Below are 23,032 nucleotides of genomic sequence, written 5' to 3' on the forward strand. Positions count from 1 at the left end.
CTCTTCAGTGGGGTCGGGCAGTACAGTTGGCAGCGCTCCAGTTTGCAGCTTCATCGGGGTTGAAGTCAAGAGACAACTGCGTTTCTAATTTCAGTTAGGGCAAAGGCTACTTACTGTAGAGCTGTCAAGGCAAACGTGACTCAGCCAGCAGCAGTGACAGCTCATCCAACAACAGTGGCAGGAGCAATAGCCAGAGCAGGTGCCTGGGAGCATCGAATACACCCCAGGGATGCGGGAAAGACTCCAGAAGGGAAACCTTGCAGGCAAAGAGGATTCCTTAACAAGTGCTGAGGATTTAGGAGCAGCAGTTATCAATGTTAAAAGCCCCAGGTCTCAGGGGGCATGCAGACCACATTTGTGATTAGGGAAATACCTGCCATCTTCAGGAAATGGAAATGGAACTCAGAAGGAAAATAGAGGCTTTGCTAATTAGCTTGCTTCTTTTCTCCTCCTAGGAAACACGTGACTGCTTTCCTGGAGGCTTGACCTGCAGATTTTTGCAAGGTTGTTTTCTTATAGACTTAAAATCTAAGCAGTTCAGGACTTTTTTTGTTTGTTTGTTTTTTTCATAAAGGTTTGAGTTGAAACTTCAATAGAGAACTCTTTCACTACCTCCAGCATAATTACTATATTACTGTGTGTATTAGTCAGGGTTCTCTAGACTCACAGAACTTATGGATAGTCTCTATATAGTAAAGGAATTTATCGATGACTTACAGTCAGCAGCCCAATTCCCAACAATGGTTCAGTCGCAGCTGTGAATGGAAGTCCAAGGATCTAGCAGTTACTCAGTCCCACACGGCAAGCAGGCAAAGGAGCAAGAGCGAGACTCCCTTCTTCCAATGTCCTTATATTGTCTCCAGCAGAAGGTGTAACCCAGATTAAAGGTGGGTTCCACCACACCTTTAATCCCAGATGACCTTGAACTCAGAGATTTAATCTTCTGGAATCCATAGCCACTATGCCTCAAGATCTCCATACCAAGATCCAGATCAGAAACTTCTATCTCCAAGCCTCCAGATAAAGGTCACTGATGAGCCTTCCAATTCTGGATTGTAGTTCATTCCAAATATAGTCAAGTTGACAACCAGGAATAGCCACTACACTGTGTTTTAATATCTTCAAAGAATATAGGTCTAGCTAAATTCTTAAAACTTATTTGTTGTATCTATTGACTATCCCTGAACATGTATCTACCAGAATACAATTTCCAAGAGCATATCTGGGCTTAGAGCAACGACTGCTGCATATGGCAAGCACTCAACAAATATATTAAAATGTGGTTCCTCACAGAGCTGGCACCATTTTATATGCTCAGATGAAAATTCAGACATGGTGACAAATGCCTATAACCTGGCCCTTGGGAGATTAAGGCAGAAAGATTTGAAGTTTGAGGACAGCCTAGGAGACCTCTCTCTCTCTCTCTCTCTCTCTCTCTCTCTCTCTCTCTCTCTCTCTCTCTCTCTCTCTCTCTCTCTCTTATACACACACACACACACACACACACACACACACACACACACACACACACACACACACGTCTGCACCCTCACTCACACAGAGGTCTGTAAAGCACCATCTCCAGTAACAATGCTGTCTAAGAAATTATCATGATAATTAAGGAAATTAATGCAATGTGCTCACTAGCTTTATTAAGGAAATCAATTCCTAACACATACATATCAAATCATCACATGACATACTTTAAATTTATATAGTTTGTCAAGTATATCTCAGTAAAGCAGAGAGAGAGGGGAGAAAGACGTCAACTAGAAGTCAATAGAGAAAAAACAAAAACACTAATGTCCATGAAGCCATACAGCAGTTCTCTGTAGAGGTTTCCAATATCTGTTCTTTTAACATGTATGTAAGTACGTTATTACAGCTACTGTTCACACATTTTAAACCAAACAGCTTTGAGACTCCAGAAATGGAGGGAGGAGCTACATAGTTCCTTTTGTCAGTATTAAGCCCTCTGAAAGCATAATCATTTCAGCTCTCGGAATAATTGTGTGGAGGATGAGTGCTGTCCCACATTGTAGGTGGAAAATCGAAGGGGAACCTAACAAAAGACTCCCTTCGGAAGGCATCAGACTCCTCTCAGATGAGCAACAGCCTCAGTGTTGACAGCCATGCTGCCCTCCCTTCCAAATCTCGGCTTCTCACTGGGAAGGATATTTTTAATCCGTTTGGGAAGATTGTCTTACAAACTAAGATGTTAAAAATGCTGACATTCTGAGGAACTTAGAGGTTTCGTTACTTAATCCTATGTCAGAAGCATTTCTCAAACTTAAGACAAAGCCTTAAAAGTACTACAGAGTCTGACTTATCGGCTTCCTTACGTTTGGCTTCTTGGGTTCCCCTTTATTTTTGCTCTCCTGAGGCTTTTCATGGACCTGAGTGCTGCTAACTACGTTATGGTGATCATTTTGATATACAGTTCTGACTCCAAGTAACTTCAATTCCAAGTGTCAGAACTTGCAAGTCTCCTGGCCCATCCAGTGGCTTACAGATTCCTCTCAGGAAAGAGTGGCATTCACCCTCCTCCTCCAGTCACTCCTTCTGCTGTTGTTCTTATGGCTTCTGTATGTTTCTGCAAAACAAAATTCCACTGAAGACGTGTGGGTGTTGGAATCACTAACCAGAAAGAAAAAAAAAAACATTAAAATTTAATTCACTCATTTTCATTCATTTATTTGCTCAACTTGGCCCTACCAAAGTTAGCCAGAGGTTCTGTTGAGCAATGGTGAAGAAAACCCCACCTTTATTGACCTCAAGGTGTTTCCATTCTGGTCCAGAAAGGCAGATGCAGGGATAATTGCACCTGATAGGACCGGAGTTGACAACCCACCCAGGAGGTTGTCAAAAGGAATGTGGGCACCGATGTGGGGGGACAGAAAATCACAGGCAATAGCATCGTCAAATCATATAAAGAGAAAAAATGTGAGAGATCAGAGCGGCAAATGATTGGACTTTCAGACACATTTTTCTATGGCAAGTCCCCAGGAGTAGCCAATTGATTGATTTAGCTAACTGGGAGTAATATAAACATCATGAAGGAACTTATAGGTCTCTGAAAAGTATTTCATTTTGCAAATTAGAACTAGAAACTAAAATGATCTTGGAAATAAAAGTGTGTATACAGGTCCAGCTATTAAAAAAAAAAAAAACCTGTAATTATGGGATACTTATTTGGTGTTAGGAGATGTGGGCAATAGATACCTAATGCATAACTCAGTCCTTGAGCATGATTGGGTAACCACAGATGACATAAGGTCAGTTTGCATTCCAAGCCAAGAACAAAAGGCTAACCGAGGGTGACTTCCTTAATTCCATAGAGTGAGCAGGAAGGCATGACTGATAAGATCATAATCGGTGTAGTCTAAAAGATGACACCCCCACAACACCTTTCAGTTCCATCAGGCTGTCCCCTAACCCTCCCTCCACACCCGCACGTGCTGTGTCCTCTCTCAAGCTTTTTATGGAAATCCCCCAAGTGTCAGACGCTAGTTGAAAATGTAGCAGAAAGAACTTCAAACACAGCTAGAAAAGGAACGAGTGTATGAATTGGCTCTCAGAGCTCAAGAAAAGAGTCTGGATCCTTCTCAGGAAAACCGAGGCTTCTCATGGACCACATCCATCCTCTCTGAACCTGACTTGCAGGAAGAGATTTCCACACCGCAAGAAAAATAGTCAATGGCAGCAGTCATCTCTGCCTTACACTCATCTCAAAGGACTCTCATTCCCAATGTAAGAAGCTGGAGAGCTCGCACATCCGGCCAGGGATTCAGGTGTCAGGTTTCCATGCCTTGCTGACCTCCCAGCTCTCCGGAGCTAGATCACCTGTGGTTCTTTCTCTAGATTCACAAGGTCATGGCACTGAGAAAATAGAGCACATGAGTACAGATCCTAAATAGCAAGATTACAGGAACGCCCCCTATGAAGTACAATTTAATGGGGTCACTTCATGTTCGTTTTTTAATTATAAATTACTGAGGAAGTGTTTTCCTATATTATAAATATCATATTTCTATACAGAGTTATCGAAGTGATAAGCTAATAATGTTCCCTTATGAACTACCACACTTTATTATCTGTGTAGGTTTATGTGTGGTGTATATGCTTGTATGAGTGTTTACACGTATGTAGTACATGAAGATGTCTGCATACTTGTATGCAGATTGGGCAGGTATCACCCTTCATTGCTCTTTACCTTCTGAGGCAAGGTCTGTCACTGAACCTGGAACTAATTCAGACAGTCTAGGAGCCAATTTGCTCAAGAGATCCTGGGTCCACCTCCCAAGAACTGGGATTAAACATATATATGAGCGTGCATAGGTGTGCATGCCCGCACACCCACTCCTGGCTGTTCTTTGTGGGTACTGGGGAACTGAACTCTGGTCCTCACACTTGCCCAGCAAGTGCTTTATCCAGAGAGCCATCTCCTCATCCCAATTTAAATAATTGTAAGACTTCTGTCTGTGTCCACTCCTGGGTTTCAGTTTGCCTGTGTTACTTGCATTTTTGGCTTTACACTAAAACACAATCTTTGAGGACCGTATTTAAGCAAAAGGCTAATATGCTGAAAAACTCATTAGGTTATTTCACAGAGTCTAAGGGACGACAAGAGGGGAGAAAGAATGGATCAATCTTAGAGAAATTAGCAGGGGGCTTTCCGGACTTCTCACCACAGATACTCCTATGACATTAGTTTCTGTGGCGTCAATCTCATGCCTTTGCTCAGCCACACCTCCATTTTAATTCTTTAGAAAGAGCACCTGTTGGACACAAGTTGGATCAAATATGCTACTTGGAAAAAAAAAAAACCCAGTTTAATAAAAATGTATATAAACCGGGATATAAACCTAGCCACAAGAGAAGCCAAATGTACAGAAGATAGAGCAGTTTCTTAGGAGGGGGAAATAGTATATCTTCCCATTTCAAATGCTTCTTTTATCCTGTAGTTTTTACATCTTCTCTCCCACCCCACTATCACCTCAGGCTGATAAAAGCTATGCATCTTGTCTAACGATACCTTGGGTGAGCTCAAATGCCCTCTTATTATACATACATAAAAGTACACAACACAAAAGCCAGAAAAAAAATCTTATTCTGTAAGCTGTGCAAACAGTTCATTTCTATTGTGGACCACTGCAAAGAGTGTAAACTAAAAGTCTTTCAGTAGGAATCGGCCAGTATATATGGATTATGATAATGTAGTAGCCCTTATCTGACAACACACAGAATGTTCTTCCTTGATTACTAAAAATGTCTAGTTATCTCCTGAAAGTAAATTCTAGCCATTTATCAATACCAGAAAATATGTGAAATATACATATGTATATACGTATATGTTTGTATATATGTATATCCTGTTATGTTCCACTCAATAATCTGTAAAAAAAATTACTCAAACAATTCCAACAACCTTTACAAGATCTTCATCTTTCTTCAAACTATGCTACCTGTACACTCTTATTTCTTGAGCGCTTTCCTTTCCTTGGCCCCTGAAGCCCTATTAAGAAAACTATTCCAAGGTTCATTTTTCTTTGCTTTACTTTTTTCTTCCCTTTATTCAATTATATTAATTAATTCAAGGACAAAAAGGGCAATTTCTTCCTGAAAATACATTTACGTTTTCAACGAATTCTGTTTCTCTCATACTGATTTCTCCAATAAAAGCTACACCTATGTCAGAAATCACATTATCATTTTAGAATCACCACTCTCAATTTTCCCCTTCTAGGTATCGCTCCAAAGCCCTAGAAATCATGGAATAATCTTTAAGTAAGACAACTCGATTTTACTGATAAATGGTTCTGTAAACTTTGATATATAATATTAAATAATAGTGTTGCTGAAACACTATAGGTTTTCAAATTAGCAAATCTAAGCAGCCTAATACTGTTTTCACTTGGGCTAAATTCAGGAATTCAGGCATTCAGGAATCTTTACCATAGTCCTAAATTACAGGTACAAATACACAAGAAAATAGTGTTCTACCTGCCTACTCTTCAAATCAGTTTTCAATCCATCAAAGAAATGCCAATTATGGAAAATGACTAACCTTCTAGACCTCCCCCCAAACCAGTGAAAACTACAAGTCCCATGATGCAAAGCTCTAGCCTGAACTTACGCTACCCAAAGTGCCTTCTGGGAATTGAAGTCTTCTCGTCATCTACTTGGCAAACTAGATATTGTAGCCCCATTTCTCAGAAACTCCCTTTTAGTAATAAAGCCTGTGAAAAAAACTGTCGATTCCCTGTGACAAAATTAGATTTGTTCGGGCCACTGCAGAGACAGGGCCCAACAATCCCAGTGTGGGCCTCCGGGGGCGGTGCCGTGCTGTGACGTCACTTCCTGGAGCGGCATACCTCCCCCTCCCACTCGAGGCCGCCCCTTCCCTCGGGTTCGCGGGAACCTGGCTGGGTGGCTGTGCCTAGGCACCGAGCGGCTGCTCCGGAGCGGAGGGTCACGCGAGGAGTCCGAGTGCCCGGGCAGGACGCGACCCGCCGCAGTCCAACAGGAGCCGCCTTCCTTCCCCTGACGCCGTGGGGTCGCGGAGCGCGCCGAGGTAGGACGCGGGGGCACCTGCCGCCTGGACGGCGTGCGGGCGCGCGGGAGGCTGCGGGGCGCGGAGGAGCCTGGAGCCCGCCGCACCCCTGGCCGCGCCTGGCACGGGAGGACTGGAGGTGCGGGAGCCCGGCCTGGGGGCTCGCGGCCCGCGCGGACCGCGCCTCCCTGCCAGCTTCCCCGGGCCTGCGTTCCGCCACCGTGCTGTCACCCTTCTCCCAGGTAGCGCGGGAGCATCCTCCTGGGTACGAGGTCAGGCGCCCCCGAAGAAGGCGACACGCCCTCCCTCCGCCGCTCGGCGCTCCCGCGGGTGGGAGTCCCCGGGCGCACCCCGAGGCCGCCCTTGGCAGCCCCGGGCCTCAGGTGGCAGATGTCAGAGGCCAGCGCCGGAGCTACGAGAATCCTGCGCAGTTCTTCTGGGGAGGTGCGGGGTGGGGGTCAGGATTCACCCAAGGGGTGAGTCCGTAGCTCAAGTTTCTTGAAGGTTCAACAGTAAGGAAGGTTGCACTGGCCGCGTGAGGTTAGGCACCCTGTTTATACTTCCTACATCCAGAGGAGACAGCTTGCTAAGAGGACAGTAAATAAAGTTGGGCTGGTAGACCCCCTGTTGCTGTGTATAAATTGACCTGTCATTTCTCCTGGTCGCTACTTAACATTTCTGAGTTTTATTACTTAACGTCGTAATGGTAAGTCAGTACTTCTTTATTCTACAAAATTATTCACACATAAAATATAACCATCTTTTGGACCTTAGGTTATTGAGAATTAATAATCTAGAATCAAAAGGCAAAACTTTTAATGATTTAATTTGGTTGACTTTAAACCTGATACCCCCCTTTTTTTTTTTCATTAACTTTACCAAGTTTGCATATGAAATATATTTGATGCTAAGTTTTAAAAATAAATGTTACTTTCAAGACAGTTGTTGCTGGCTTGGTAGTACAGGTGTGTATCCCAGCACCTGTGGAGGCTGCAAGATCAAAAGTTCAAACCTACCTAGGCTACTTACTTAGCAAGTTCACAGGCAACAACCTCGTAAGACCCTGCCTAAAAATTAGCATATATTTTTAAGGAAGAGGTTTAGAATGCATGCATAGCATTTGCAAGTCTCAATCAAAGTAAAAGAGCATTTCTTAGTAATAATCAAACTTCTGACTGACTATGATTAGCCTGTGTAAATCCTTGGGAGTTTCAGTAATTGTATAAAAAAGTAAAATGAATGACTTTTTTCCATCTTCTGCTCCTATGTTGCATATAGTACAACCAGGACGACAAAACTTCTCCTTCTGCTTCCGTTTTTTGAGTGGGAGTAGACAGGGAATATGTTCGTATGTATGTTAGGATTAAGTCCATTTAAAATGAATAGTGCAAAAAATAAAGACAAGTAGACCAAAGGAAAAAAAAAAGAAGAAGAAATATGTATATCATAAGGGTCAAGAAAAGAGATATAAAATAAGTTTGTTCTCTTCACCATTAAACAAGAGTGCACAGAGATAAATCAGATTACAGGATGATGTTAGACATTCTTCATAGGTCATTGAGTGTCACAAATTAAGAGAAGCACTTTGTTTTCTTTTGGTTTGAGTTCTAGGTTGAAGACTAATTCCTCAATATGTCCTTCTCATTTTTAGATAGTGAATTCCTAAGAAGAAAGCAATGAACTGCATATTGGTTGTTCTTTAAGTGTTTGGACTCAAAGGTGTACAAGTTTGTTGCCAAGGCCAAAGAAGATGGCAACCCCGTATGTCCCAGTTCCGATGCCAATAGGAAACTCCGCTTCCAGCTTTACAAACAACAGAAATCAAAGGAGTTCTTCTTTTGGCAGTGTGTCCACAAGCTCAACCTCTTCCAAAGGCCAGTTAGAGGACTCAACCGTGGGCAGTCTTAGGCAGACGAATGTCCAGGATCAGATGGACAGTGCATCATCGATGTGTGGTAGTCCTCTCATTAGGACTAAATTTACAGGGACAGATTCATCCATTGAGTATTCTGCTAGACCAAGAGAGGCTGAAGAGCAGCATCCTGAGGCAGTGAACTGGGAAGACAGACCTTCAACACCTACAATTCTAGGTTACGAGGTGATGGAAGAGCGGGCCAAATTCACTGTAAGTATTGGCTTCTGCTGCACACCAGTAACAAGAACAAGATGGGTTTACCGGTGTGCTTGTGTGTGCTGATTAAGGCAAGCCTGTACTGCAGATTCTTGACCACATAGTCTTTAGGATCCAGTTGTTCTGGTGTTATGTTTATGAGAGTTACCCGTAACCGTGCATAAGTTTAGGCAGCTCATTTTTACTGCGGGCAATGCCTGTCTTTTGAGGCTCTTTGTGACTGTGGTCTTCTGGTACCATCACTTGGGAACTATATGCATGCACTCCCATTTACAAGCTACTTAGGAGTAAAGTTGTTAGTGCCATAGCTCAGCATTGGGAAATACTGGTGAGCCATGCTCTGTAGCGGGGACACCATTGCAGTGTGGGATTTCCATGCATTCCACACCTCCCTGGGGTGTTGCCTTTTTCTGTTCTTATTTTATGCTTTCTAGTTTAAATAAAATGTGAGTTTTCTTAATGACTAGTTACATTAAACACTCAAACCTTTTTGGCCATTTGGATAATCTCTTGCACATTCTCCTGTACATCTCCATTTTGCAGTTTTCTGTGTTCTCGACCTGGCTCTGACTAGCATTTGTCTACAATCTGTACATCCTATAATACTGTAAAGATGTTACCCGTGTTTTACTCTAACAGTTTTTTGTTATAAACTTTAACATTTATATCTGCAGACCATCGAGGAGTGATTCTTAAATCCGCGTTGTGATGAAAGGCCCAACCATTTATATTTTTCTGTAAAATCACTTAATTAGGCACTTAAATAACTAAAAGCCTTCATTTTCATTGTTTCCTATGCTATCATAAAGGTGAATCTCCTGATCTCCACTTTTCTGCCTTTTCCCAGTTCCACAATTCTAATTAGTGAGGCAATTGGTAGATGTTGATACCCAGTACTTTGAGCACACTATTATTTCTCAGGATAGCCTGTGCTGTTCCCTCCCTATGCACTGAGGTCTGGTACATCTATAAACCAGCTAGAGAGCACATCAGCTTCACAGTACTGCCCTCAATATATGAGGAACCCATCCTTAGTTTTCTTTAATTCCTCCTCATAATGTTTTGAAATTGTCCATGCAGAGGCCTTGTGGTCAGATTTCTGTCTGGAATAGCTGTTTGATATTCATAGGAGAGATCTACATTTGTTTTCCATTGCTTTAATGAATTTTTTCAAGTCTATCCAGCTTTAATATTTTGGGGTTTGGTTTTATTTTGTTTCTTTTTTTGGTATTTGGAGACAGGGTGTCTCTATGTAGTCCTGGCTGTTTCTGCAACTCACTGTGTAGACCAGGCTAACCTTGAGCTCATACAGATCTGCCTGCCTCTGCCTCCTAAGTGTTGGACTTAGGTATGGACCACCATTCCCAGTTTTGTTTAAATACTTTAATATTGTATGCTTATGCACATTGGCCTATATGTGTTCATCATTGACCGTGCTAAAGTCACATTAAGTCAAAGTGTTTGCTTTTGGATTTTCTTGAACTCTAGTTTTTTGTGTGTTTATTCTGCTGCTTCATGCTGTTAACGGATGCCTGGAGGAGAGGCCCTTCAAGGAAAACTGTTGACATGATTTTTGAAAAAACAGTCTAGTATATAGGATGCAGTTATAACACTGCTGGGATAGAAAGAGGCATTTTACCAATTGGAACTTGACGGCTATTTCTTTACACTCACCTACCCATCGTCTGGAAGACAGTGTACTCATTAACAGTATGCTAGGGTATGAATGCTATCAGTCTGGATTTGTATGTTGATTTGCTTAGCCTCCAAGTTGGTGCTGCTTCAATGTAGATCGAGCTGGGGAGTTGGCTCAGTGAGTAAAAGTGCTTGCTGCCAAGCCTCGTGACCCATGTGGTAGAACCAGAGAAGCTCCTGAATGTTGCTCTCTGACCTCCATGCATGTGCTGTGGCGTTTAGGCTTGCTCATACTTTAAAAAATTACTTTGCTGTCTTCCTCTCCATACATTTGGTTCTCTAAATGATTTTGTATTTCTTGTATAAAGATTGCTTGTTATATCAAGTAAAGTTGTCTACAGATGTTTGATTTCTTCTTGTCTCTGTCCCCCCTGTCTCCGTCTCCCCTCTCTCAATATCCTTTCCCCTTTTCTCTTTCTAGGTATATAAAATCCTAGTAAAGAAAAGCCCAGAAGAAAGCTGGGTAGTTTTCCGAAGATACACTGACTTCTCCAGGCTTAATGACAAAGTAAGTAGTTAGACCTCGAGCTGCCTTCACTTGCCAGTTATGTGTCTGTTCCCTGCATCTTCACTTCATGCAGCTTCCTATAAGTTATCAAGTCTGTGATTCATAGGAATATCATAGAGTTCTCTTTACTATAGTAATTATTAGTGTCATCTGCACAATTAGCTGCGTATTTATGAAAAATTGTTCTGATCTATTTCCTATATGATTGTATAACCTCAAAAGTTTGAGGAAATCTCCATGGCATCACTTACAATAAAAGGACAGAGAGCAAAGGTCTGTAGTGTTAATATTAGATCTATTGCTGCCTACACTGTTAAAACTTGTTACTAGTGGTTGGGATAGGGTACAGGTGCTCTTCAGGACCAGACACGCTCACAGCCAGGCTTTTAGCCAGGCTGGACTCTTATCTGGTGTCTCTGGGGACAAATCAGCTTCCAAGCTCATTCAGGTTTTGGTCAGAGTTTGGTTTCCAAGTGTTATAGGGCAAGGCACTTGTTTGATTAATGTCTGTTAGCCAGAGATCGTTCTTAGGGCATGGATCCATTCTTATATGCAGTTGTTCCATCTTTAAAGTTGCAGCCTAACTGTTTAAATGGGCTAGACAAAAGTTGAATACATAATAAACAAAAACCCAGTTAGGCAGTATTTAACAGTATTTATGAAATCAGAAATGCAAATTACAGCTGCAGTGAATCCTACTCACCAGGACGCCAGACAGGAGAAGGTGGAAAAGACTGCGTGCAGGTGCCGGCATAGGGTGGAGCAACTGGAATGCCTGCACCACAGCTCTGGGAGATCCCAAGGGCAACAGAAAATGGCTTACCTAGTTTAATTATCATAAGCTTGTTTGGTGAATAATTTCAAATAGTTCATGGTATAGAACAGTATGGAATCATTCATGTAACTGAGCTAAACGTTGTCTCTTTCTTTCTTTCTTTGTTTTTGTTTTTGTTTTTTAGTTAAAAGAGATGTTTCCAGGCTTTCGATTAGCACTTCCTCCAAAACGCTGGTTTAAAGATAATTATAATGCGGAATTTCTAGAAGATAGACAATTAGGATTACAAGCATTTCTTCAGAACCTAGTAGCTCACAAGGACATTGCTAACTGGTATGTAACAAATTGAAATAAATTATAAAATCATTTCAAGTTTAAACTGAAGAATAAATTCAGGACCAATTTCATATCAGCATATATTGGAGGGTGGGGATGTAATTACTTCTCTCAAATACATGGAATTTTGTTTTCTTTTAGTTGAGGATTTTATTTAGCATTTCATTTTTATTAAAACTTTAAATGTGAAGAGAAAAATGTCAGTACACAATGTCTTCAAACTGTCCAGCTGTAAACTTGATTTTAGTATCAAGCATGTTAGTAATCATTTAGACAGTATGCCTCACAGAATAGTCAATTTTGCTTAATGTAAAAATAATTTTGAGGCTAGTTTTTATATCTCTTCCAAGTAATATAAAAATTAAGAATTTAGATTAATTTGTGTAGTAAAATAAAATTTCTGGAAACATTGGAGAGTATGAAAAGGATCAAAGATTTTACATTTTGGCTTCTGATTATAAGAAAATCTCTTAATGAAAAATATTGCATGAAGGATTTATGTTATTAGAAAAATTAGAACTGTTTGGAAAACTACAGAGAACATTTATAGTGAGCAGGAACATATAGTACCTGTCTGCAGCTGTGTGCAGTAGTTTGAATAATCCTCTCTAATCCCCTGGCGACAGCAGTGAGTTCTTTGCTATCTGTGCCGTGTTCTGGATTCTCAAAAGAAAGTCGCGCATGCGTATACACGCATACACACACACACACACACACACACACACACACACACACACAAAACCTCATATTTAATAATGCCCTAAGCCACTCCCAAATCTCCACGCAGCAGCACACTCTCCCCTTCGATACTCCTGAATTATTACTTATTAAATCCTCCCTGACTTTTGCATGTTGGCTGTCTCTGCCCTGCACTTCTCAGGTCTGGTCTTTATGCTTCCCCAGCATGGTACTTCTGCTTCTTCTTTGGTCCCCTTGCCCAGGAATCCTAAAGTCCCACACCTTCTTCTCCCTGCCTAGCTATTGGCCGCCGGCAGCTTTATTCACCAATCAGAACCAGCTGGGGGCAGGGCCCCTCAGCATCTTACATGCAGAATTCTCTTGCAAGTCCCAAATAATATAATGCAAGCAATAAACCAACTCCTCAACATGGCTGAGCTCAGTTTTTCAAGTAATGATGGAAAATAACTAAAAAAAAAACCAACCCGTCTCTCCCTTTCTTTCATTCCATCTTTATGCACATCACTTTCAACCTTCCATAGGAGAGACCTGCATACTCTGTGTCTTCAGTGTGTTCTGCCTCAGCTTGAAGAATAGGCTTCAGGCATTTGTCCCCCTTCCCAGCATCATTGTCTGTGCAGATCTGCAAGTTGTCTTCCACACATTCTATAATCTTTTCCCTTAGGAAGACTTGCCTACTTTTCCTCTGTCACTGCCATCTTCATCCTAGTGCAACCAGGTCTTACCTTAATTGCTGTAGTCCTTCCTCTTATCTTCCTCTCTTCCTTCACTCACATTTCTGTAGCTCAATACGGCCTCTGGTCTTTTTGCAGTACAGTTTGATGAGGTCATTCTGGTCCCAGGCTCTTTCCAGCAGTGCATTTGTTATTCCTCCACTCACCCATTCTGTGTGCATCTGCCATATCCATCGCACCTCTGTCTAACCCTAACATGCTTCTTGGTCTTCACGTCTATTTTTTTTTCTAGAAAGGCAGCATTTCAGACTGCTGCTCCACTGTAACTCTTTCAGCATAGACTTCACTTCACTAGGTCACTGGCCTTTTTGACTAGCACCTTGCCTCTCCATTATGAAAACCAGGTATCTGCTTTCTTACAGCATTTGTAGGGGGCCTTTGCAGGTTTGAGAGTTCTCTCCTAGTGCTTTAAGATGCCTGTGGTTTGTAATGAACTTTTGTACTTCTAGGTAGGATGATACTAGCTTTCTACCAATCTTAAGAATTGAGAAGATAACACTTACGTCATCACCACATAGTTTAGTACTCCAGGGAATCCCAGTTAACAAAGGCTGGTTGGTGCTTGACTGTCATCACATTTTGTTTTGCACATTGTTTTTTATTACTTGGTTTTGTTTCTTTCACCAGATTTTAAGAATGTAGTCATGTGATTAGTTCATCATTGGGCAGTGTCCTGAGCTTCACACAGTGCTGACTCAGTCAGCTCTCAGTGTGTCTGGAATGGATCAATGGCAGCACTGTTGGCACTCCATTAGAAAAGAGGAGTTTGTGCAAATGAGACTATAAAGACATACATGTTTTTTGAGAAATATAAATTTACATTTCAGGAAAACCACTAACAAAAACTAGTATGCATAAATCATAAAAGGCCTTTGAAGTTTATCTTATAGTATATCATAAAAAACAGTATAAGAAATCCATACATGTTTTCTCTGGTCTCTTGCCCCATATTCAGTAAGTCTTTATACTGAAAATGTACTAAATTACATTCTAGGGGCCACTTTAAGTAACCTTTTTATAATTTGATTTTTAACTAGCAAAATTTAACTATTTTTAAAATTACCAGTAATAGATTTCAGTCATTAAAAGTTAGGAATTGCAGCCAGGTGTGGAGTACAGGAGCCTGGAATATCAGCACTTGGAAAGTAAACACTGAAGATTTTGTATGTTTGAGTTAAGCCTGGGCTATCTAGAAAGACCATGTCAAAAAATAAAATAGGTGAAATTAATCAAATCTACTTATCAGGAAAAAGAAAAAAAGGTCAGTAGAGGACATGTATCTTACATGCACAGGGCTGTGGCTTTGAACCCAGAACTGCAAATAAAGAGAGTAGACTTAAACTAGACATGGTGGAGCATGCCTTAAATCCCAAGTACTTACAGTAAAGGCAAGTAAATCTCCGTGAGTGCAAGGCCAGGCTAGTCTGTATAGTGAGTTCCAGGACACCCATGGCTATGTAGAGAGAGTGTGTCTCAAAAAAAAAAAAGAGTAAATAAGAAAGATAAAAAAGAAGTTTGGTTTGTTAGGGACATGCAGAATTCCTAAAACTGGAGAGTTGGCTTGATGTTTAAGAGCACTTATTCCTCTTGCAGAGGACCTGGGTTCAGTTCCTTTGGTGGTTTTTATGAGTCTCTAACACTCCAGTTCCAGGGGGCATGTGACTTTGTTCTGACCTCCCTGCGCAGGTGGCATGTGTGTAGTGTACTTACAGACACACACACAGGGCACTTACAGAATAGACGTGAGCCGGGCGTGGTGGCGCACGCCTTTAATCCCAGCACTCTGGAGGCAGAGGCAGGCGGATTTCTGAGTTCGAGGCCAGCCTGGTCTACAGAGGGAGTTCCAGGACAGCCAGGGCTACACAGAGAAACACTGTCTTGAAAAACAAAAACAAAAACAAACAAACAAACAAAAAACAGAATAGACGTGAAAGCACTCAGTGCAGAAATGTGCACTGCTGGAAAATGAACGTTTCTGACCAAGGGAGTTGGGAAAGTTTTCATTTTCTTAACATGCTAAGAGTACTAAAAACTTAGGAACTATTTAGTTTACCTCACATGTATTGATCTAAGTCTATTACTGCTTTTGTCTTACATCATCAGACATCTAAGAAATCCCCTGAAGAGCTTATACTAGACTAAGGATAGAGTAGTCTTTGTGATAAAGTATACATTATTTTTCCTGCCTGATATTTAACATTGACCTTACAGTGAAAGAGGTCCCTTAAATAGTTAGCATGAGAAGGTGAAGAGAAGGATTATTCATGTGTCATAAATGTGGGCCTTTAACTGCTTGGTCACGTGTCATATAGAGAACTTGGGCAACTGTTTGAATAAAAGAAGGAAGTTTGTAAATTGCTGTTCTGTGTAATGTAGATTATTAAAGTAGAGGTACTGGAGGGGAGCAATACTGGAATTTGTATTTGTAGGAATTGTGGGATTTGAATGGCTAGAAAGTAAGGTTGAGATTGGGGGTAGGAAACTGTATGATCAGAAAGAAACTAGAACATGTGTTGTAAGTCTGAGGCTGCGTAAGAGCTATGTGCAGATTCAAACCCTGCCATAGTACTACCCAGCTTTGTCCTTGCGTTGTCTCCACCTTTCATGACTGTTTCTTCTATAAACATAATGCTTACTGCCCAGCCTGTCAGAGGCTGTTGCGGCAGCTCTGCTCTCATTGTTCCTGGTGCACTCTGTGCAAGATGTCATGGCGTCCTCCAGCTCAGGTCACACAGTAGAGGGAAGAAGAGAGTTCACTCTTCAAAGGCTTTATCATATTTAGCAATATAGGAGAGAAGAGTCTTTTCATTTCCTCGTACTGAAAAGGGAACAGAATACATTTCCCCCAAGGGAGAAGAGAACAGACAAGATTTCTACACTTTATTATACGTCACTTATAGCTTACTACACTATACTATGTGTGTGTGTGTCTGTCTGTCTGTCTGTCTGTGTGCATGTGCGCAAGTTTGTTTGTACTGAAGGGTTGACTCAGTGGTTAGCAGCACTGACTGCTCTTCCAAGAGACCAAATTCCACTACCCAGATGACAGCTGACAACCATGTACAAGTACAGGTCCAGGGCATCTGATGCTCTCTTCTCTCCAAGAGCACTTTGTGTGCAGTGCACAGACACACACCAGCAAAGCACCCAGACACATCAAAATACCAAAACCATCAAAAATAATTGAAGATAAACTTTAGTGTGTCTTTGTATATGCAGATAATTGCTCATTTATTAAGCTACTCTAGCTTTTCTTTCTGACACACTGTGTTCTGATAGCCTTGTGCCCTACAGCACAGCTGTTGTCACATGACAGCTGCAGTTCTTAGTTAGAGTTGCTCCAGCTGTGACACGCCAAAGTGGAGAGAAGATGAAATCCAGAAATGCTAGTTTAGAAATATTGAGAGTATTGTGTTCAGGTCTATGTATAAAACACAAAGCAAAAACAAATTAAATGGACTCTTTTCATGATAACAGGATTTATTAGAAATGTTACCTGTTCAGCAAATGTTTACATTGTGTGGCAGTACGGCTACACAAAGATGAGTTGTGTGCTAGTCCTATATTACATCTAAGGGAAAAGATGTGCCCCAAAAGTGACAAGGGAAAAATACAGCTGTTAATGGAAGAAATATCAGAATTTACCACGGGAGGACATTAGAGCTGGTCTCTAAAGAAATAATGATATTTGGCCCATCTTTGAGACAGTTAAGAAGGATTTGTCAGATGGAAGAGAATTTTCTAGTCACACTACAGAAGTCCAGCCTGCAGGTCATGTGCTGGGAACAGCATGAAATTTGATTTGTCAAAGTGTGGTCAAGTTATTTGCACAGTCTCACTTAAAGCACAGCTGTCCTACACTAACATCATTTCATCCTTATGTGCCATAGCAATATTTACTGTTCTAAGTCTTCACAATTTTATTTCACATCCTATTTCCAGTGTTTTTCTCCCTTTAAACTCTTTAATCTGCCAGTTAAACCTTGAGAAGTCCTGCGGGAAAATAGCTTTCAGACTTTGCACCAGACCAGCAGGAAAAGGGTGGGGTTGGGGAGGGGGAGCTAATGAGAAGCATTTAGGATAATAGAAATACACTGTGTGAGTGTTCACTGATTCGCCCGCGAATGAGGACACCACACACAATAGGGTTCTTCTGCAGCAAGCTTTATGCGTCTTGAGAGGGAGAGCATAAGCTTCACAACCGGAGACCCCAGGCAGTCCGAGCCCCTCCCTTTTATAAGAAATTCTCCCCGCCTCGGACGTGGCATGCCATGATTGGCTCAACACTGATCGCCCCATATGATGTTATCCCTGAGGCGGAGCTGCCCGGGGCGGGGATTTCCAGCGCAGGCGCAAACTAGATGTTTACGAGTTGGTACTGAGGAAATGACTCAGCACCGGAAGATAGCGGCGCCCCACATCTCCCCCTTTTTTATCTAATAAAACCAACTGGACACCCAGTATGAGAGGACGGGAACATTGGCCGAATCCTCTTACTCAGAGATGTAAGAACTATGTCCGCAAGCAACAACTAGGCTTGAGTGGGACCCGAAGTTGCTCCGACCTGTCCCTCTGCCATTTTTTCGAGGAGGGGAAGACTAGGGCAGGAAACCCCCACTAGACGGCATATTCCCCAGGTGGAACGGGGGGACCACCTGTGCGATGCATTGCTCTACAATCCTCTAGGGCTGCTGAAGTTCACCCGCTAAGGCGTGGGCAGCCAGCGACCAGTGGTGCAAATCAATTTTGTTTAAGCGCCGCCAGCCATACCTGTGCAGATTGCCCCTGCTCCAGGGCAGCAAGCGCCTGGGATATCATGATTTTGTCTCTATTATTTTTCTTATATAATTTGCAAATTAACCATAAGCTAAATACCGATCCGAAGCAAAGGAGAATTCCAAACAAACCCACCCCCACCCATTCCTTAAAATAAGAAACAACAGAAGAAATCCATGACGAAAAGCCTTCGGTCAAGGAGAGGTCAAGTCTGGTGGAATTGATTTGGACGATGGCCAATCTAAGTTTCTGGAGGGTTTGATCAAAATCAAACGTCCAATTGTGTAGCAGCTGTTGAGACAAACTCTTAGAAAGATTAGCGGCGTATGTGAAATTATTATATTGTACTGATGTGATGCATAACCCTGGCATTCTGACTTCACATCCCAACTGCGCGAGTTGCCAGAGGATATCAATTTGTTCTTGAACCAAATCTATACGTTGATTAACCAGTAATAATCCTCCCCGGAGCTGGGTATAGGCAAGATGGCTATCTTCAATTGCTGCAGACACAGCGGCCGACAGTTGATTAATAGTGTCTGCAGTCTGCACAGTCCCTGACAGGGCCAGAGCTGATGCAGTTACTGAGGCGGTTATGCCTACAGTAGCCACAATTCCTACGATCACTGCAGAGACACCAAAATCCCTCTTTTCCCTAAAAAGGGACAGGGAGCTGGGGGCCACCACCGGGACTGGAACAAAGCGGGGCAAACGGACAACCATGGCAAAGGAAAAAGCCTTGGCATCCCAGCATGTAGCATAAAAGCAGGAATAATTTTGACAATGAATGTCAGTCAAATTATTAGGTAAGGTAGAATTACTAACAAGCCAAAGAAAAGGGGGCCAAACACAAACAGGCGTAGGGGGATATTGAAACTGTTGAGGCGATCCCACCCACCACGTGGAGGAGGAATTTAGGCTGAACCGCATGAAACCCCTTTGGGACCAGCCTCCCTCTATTAATGCCAGAGGCGCAATATCGGTGCAGCTCCCATTAATGCCACACAAAAGCCATAAATTGAAGGGATAGCCAATGGCTGAGGGATTATCTTCGCCATTGCGTCTTGCCACATTATATGAACCATTAATCAAGGGTGGGGATAATGTGAAATAATCATTAACTCGCCCCACTCGACGCGCTTGGCAGCCGGCCCAAGGCGGGGTGGAAGACAGCTCTTCCTTTGCTACACAAAAGGGGGCTAACCTTGGTTGCTGATACTCAGTATGATTAATAATTTTTGTTACCTTGGGCCAATCTCCAGACAAATCAACAAGATCTCCACCATAAAATGTATCATTCATAAGTGCATTGGGAATATGGACAACGTACTGATAGGATAATCCAATGCACTCGGTCAAAGAACTATTGAGGGAGAAACATAAACTCCCCCTCAAATTATGTCTTCTCTGTTCAGTGACCTTTTCGAGCTGGGGATCCCACGGTAAATATGGAAGCCCATGATTTTCATTGGTAGAAAAAAGGCGGGGAAATACCTGAGCATTATACATTACCGGCATGGGGAGTGGGAATGTTGACATTATTCCCCATCGAAGCCCTTTTTCCTGGGATATCACTTGCAGAGGCAGGATGATTCCCAATATTAGCAGGGCGATCTTCATCATCTTGGGGTATTGCTCGTGTTAGTCTTTCTGGGACCCAGAATGGATTTTGTTCGTTCTGCGGGAAAACACAAACAGCTCCCCTGGATCTTATTAGAATAGGATCCGGGCCTCTCCATTTGTTGGTTAGGACATCTTTCCATTTTATTAATTCCTTGGGTCTAGTTGGTTCAGAGCAATGTCTGTCAGCAGCAGTACGGCCATGTGCATCAAGATTTAAAAAATTGAGGGTGAATAGTGCCAATGACACAGACACTTTTGGCGTACGGGGTATAGCTTCATCAGCGCCCCCTTTTTGTTTAACAACATAAGATTTAAGGGTCCGATGTGCTCTCTCAACAATGCCTTGACCTTGTGGGTTATATGGGATACCAGTTAGATGCGTTACTCCCATTTGGCGACAAAAGCTTTGAAATTTTTGTGAAGTATAAGCTGGTCCGTTATCAGTTTTAATAAATTTAGGTTGTCCCCAAGCGCTCCAAGCCTCGAGGCAGTGTTGGATCGCATGTGTTGCCTTTTCTCCCACATGGGGAGATGCAAAAATAATGCCAGAGCAGGTATCGACGGACACATGAAGATATTGTAACTTGCCAAAGGAGGGGACATGTGTGACATCCATTTGCCATATTTGTAAAGGCTGAACGCCGCGGGGGTTGATCCCCACATGAGGGAGGGGCAGAAATTCACAGCAATTTTGGCAGCTAGTGACGATGTCACGAGCTTCTTTCCTAGTCAAGGAGAAGCGACGGCGCAACGTTTCTGCCGTTACATGAAAGCGATTGTGGAATCCTTTTGCAGCTTCCACAGAGGATGACAGGGCTGTGGCTATTAATTTGGTGGCTTTGTCTGCTAAGTCATTACCCAGGGACATGGGGCCAGGTAGGCCTGAATGAGCCCTGATATGAGTGATGAAAACTGGGAATTTTCTTTGAAGCAACACTGATTGTATTTCTTGAAAAATTTGTGCTAAAGTGCTAGAGGGTTTGATTACCCCAGCCACCTCCAGCAAGTTTACTGCATTTACTACATAACTAGAATCTGACACAATATTGAGGGGTTCAGAGAAGGTTTTTAATACCTCCAGAACCACTAGACACTCTATTACTTGAGGTGATGCTTCTTTATATTGTTTGGAACATATTTTGCCATTGACCACAAAGGCCCCTATACCATTCTTGGAGCCATCGGTATACACCATGAGCCCTTCCTTAATTGGGTTTCTTACCGTTACATGCGGGAACACAATTGACTGGCTCTGGGCAAAGTGTAGGATCGGGTGTTTGGGATAGTGATTGTCTATGCTTCCAGGGAAAGTTGTAACTAGTATAGCCCAGTCATTAGATGTGGCGGCCAAAGTCTGAACTTGCACAGAGGTATAAGGCACCACCAAGAGGTGGGGGCTACGCCCGAAATGGGTGATGGCTGCTTTATAGCCTCTGAGTGCAAGCTGAGCTATGGCTTCAGGATACCAATGTATTATTTTTGCTGGGGATACATTTGGGTGAACCCATAGCAGGGGCCCATTCTGCCAAAGAACGGCAGTTGGCAAATGGGCGGTTTGTAAGACACACAGACTAAAGGGTTGTGATTCTTCGATACGGAGCAGCTGCGCTTGTGTCAGGGCCATTTCCACCTTTTGCAGGGCCAGATCAGCAGCTGGAGTCAATGTTCGGGGGGACGTGATGTGCGAATCTCCTTCTAAGATATTGAACAAAGATCTTAATTCCGAAGTGGGGATTTTTAAAAAGGGTCTAAGCCAGTTAATGTCCCCCAACAATTTCTGAAAATCATTTAGGGTATGGAGGTGGTCCCTTCTTATCTCTAATTTTTGAGGTATGATGTTATTTGGTGTCACCATAGTACCCAGGAACTGTCCAGTATTTGAAATTTGGACCTTTTCTACAGCTATTTGAAGTCCCCATTGACTCAAAGTTTTAAGTAAAAGGGGGTAGGCCCTTTGAAGCAGGCCAAGGTCCTTGTGGCACAGAAGGATGTCGTCCATATAATGGAGCATGACTAACGAGGGAAATTGATCCCTTACTGGAGAAAGGGCCTCCTGCACATAAAGTTGGCACATAGTAGGGCTGTTGGACATTCCTTGTGGTAGAACCTTCCATTGGTACCTTTTATCGGGTTCCATATGATTAACAGAGGGTATAGTAAAAGCAAATCTGGGCCTATCTATTGGACATAGAGGTATAGAAAAGAAACAGTCTTTAATATCTATTATAATCAAATTCCAACCCCTGGGCAGGGCGGAGAGCACAGGAAGGCCTCTTTGCACAGGGCCGAACAAATGCATTTGTTCATTAATGGCTCTAAGGTCATGGAGCAACCTCCATTTCCCTGATCTTTTCTTAATAACAAATATGGGAGTATTCCAGGGGGAGGTAGAAGGTTCTATATGATCCAATTTTAGTTGTTCATTTACTAATTGTATTGCGGCCTCCATTTTTTCAGAGGATAGGGGCCATTGAGGGACCCACACCGGGTCCTCTGTTTTCCACGGTATAGGCCGAACCGTCCCCATGGCCCCTAGGAAAAACCCAGTCCTTGTCGGGCTATATTTCCTACTGGTGAAATAGGCTCAATTCCTCCTTGCTCTGACCGTCCTAATCCTTTGCCTGTCCTGTAGCCCATCTTTAGCATCATGTTTTTTGCCTTGTTCAAGCCTTCCCCCAACACAATTTTTTCATTGGACAGGGTTAGGCCCAAATGTTGCATAATGTCTCTCCCCCAAAGGTTTACTGGGAGCGGGAGCACATAAGGTTCAAACTTACCCTTTTGTCCCTCAGGAGCCTTCCAAGTCAAACTCATTGAGCTTATGGCAGGGCATGAATGATATCCCAGGCCTTGTAGAGAGTGGGACGATTTTGTAGTGGGCCAAGCTTTTGGCCACCAGTGCGTGGATATAATACTTTTGTCTGCCCCGGTATCAAGAATACCTTCAAACCTTTTTCCATTTACTTCGAGGCAGAGTTTGGGCCTTTCATTCAGGGATACAACAAGGTAGGCTGAATCAGTTCCTGACGACCCCATCGTTTTGGGACTGGGGCCTGGGGAGCCCTCCCAGAGGGTGTCGGGGAGGAGCAGCAATTGAGCTATCCTATCTCCTGCACTGATGGAAAACACGCCCCTAGGGCTAGAACATAAGACCTGTATTTCGGGGGAGTGTAGGTGGTCAACAACCCCAGGATGGACCACT

At 42.7% G+C, this 23,032-nt stretch overlaps 1 protein-coding gene across 2 annotated transcripts in view; it reads left to right on the top strand.

Moving 5' to 3' along the window:
- Positions 1-6,382: 6,382 nt before the first annotated feature.
- Positions 6,383-23,032, top strand: part of Snx16 (sorting nexin 16) — a 30,056-nt gene continuing 13,406 nt past the window's right edge. Inside the window, exons 1-4 of one of the 2 annotated variants that reach the window (XM_021158298.3) lie at positions 6,383-6,574; positions 8,205-8,678; positions 10,801-10,887; positions 11,847-11,995. In XM_021158298.3, the coding sequence (XP_021013957.1) occupies positions 8,304-8,678; positions 10,801-10,887; positions 11,847-11,995 (611 nt within the window). In that variant the 5' untranslated portion in view covers positions 6,383-6,574; positions 8,205-8,303. Of the gene's footprint in view, positions 6,575-6,752; positions 6,819-8,204; positions 8,679-10,800; positions 10,888-11,846; positions 11,996-23,032 lie in introns of those variants that run through there. The other variant, XM_029475496.2, reaches the window with a different exon arrangement.

This window comes from Mus caroli, unplaced genomic scaffold (genome assembly GCF_978045245.1).
Source record: "Mus caroli unplaced genomic scaffold, Mus_caroli_1 scaffold_3, whole genome shotgun sequence".
Taxonomy (NCBI): Eukaryota; Metazoa; Chordata; class Mammalia; order Rodentia; family Muridae; genus Mus; species Mus caroli.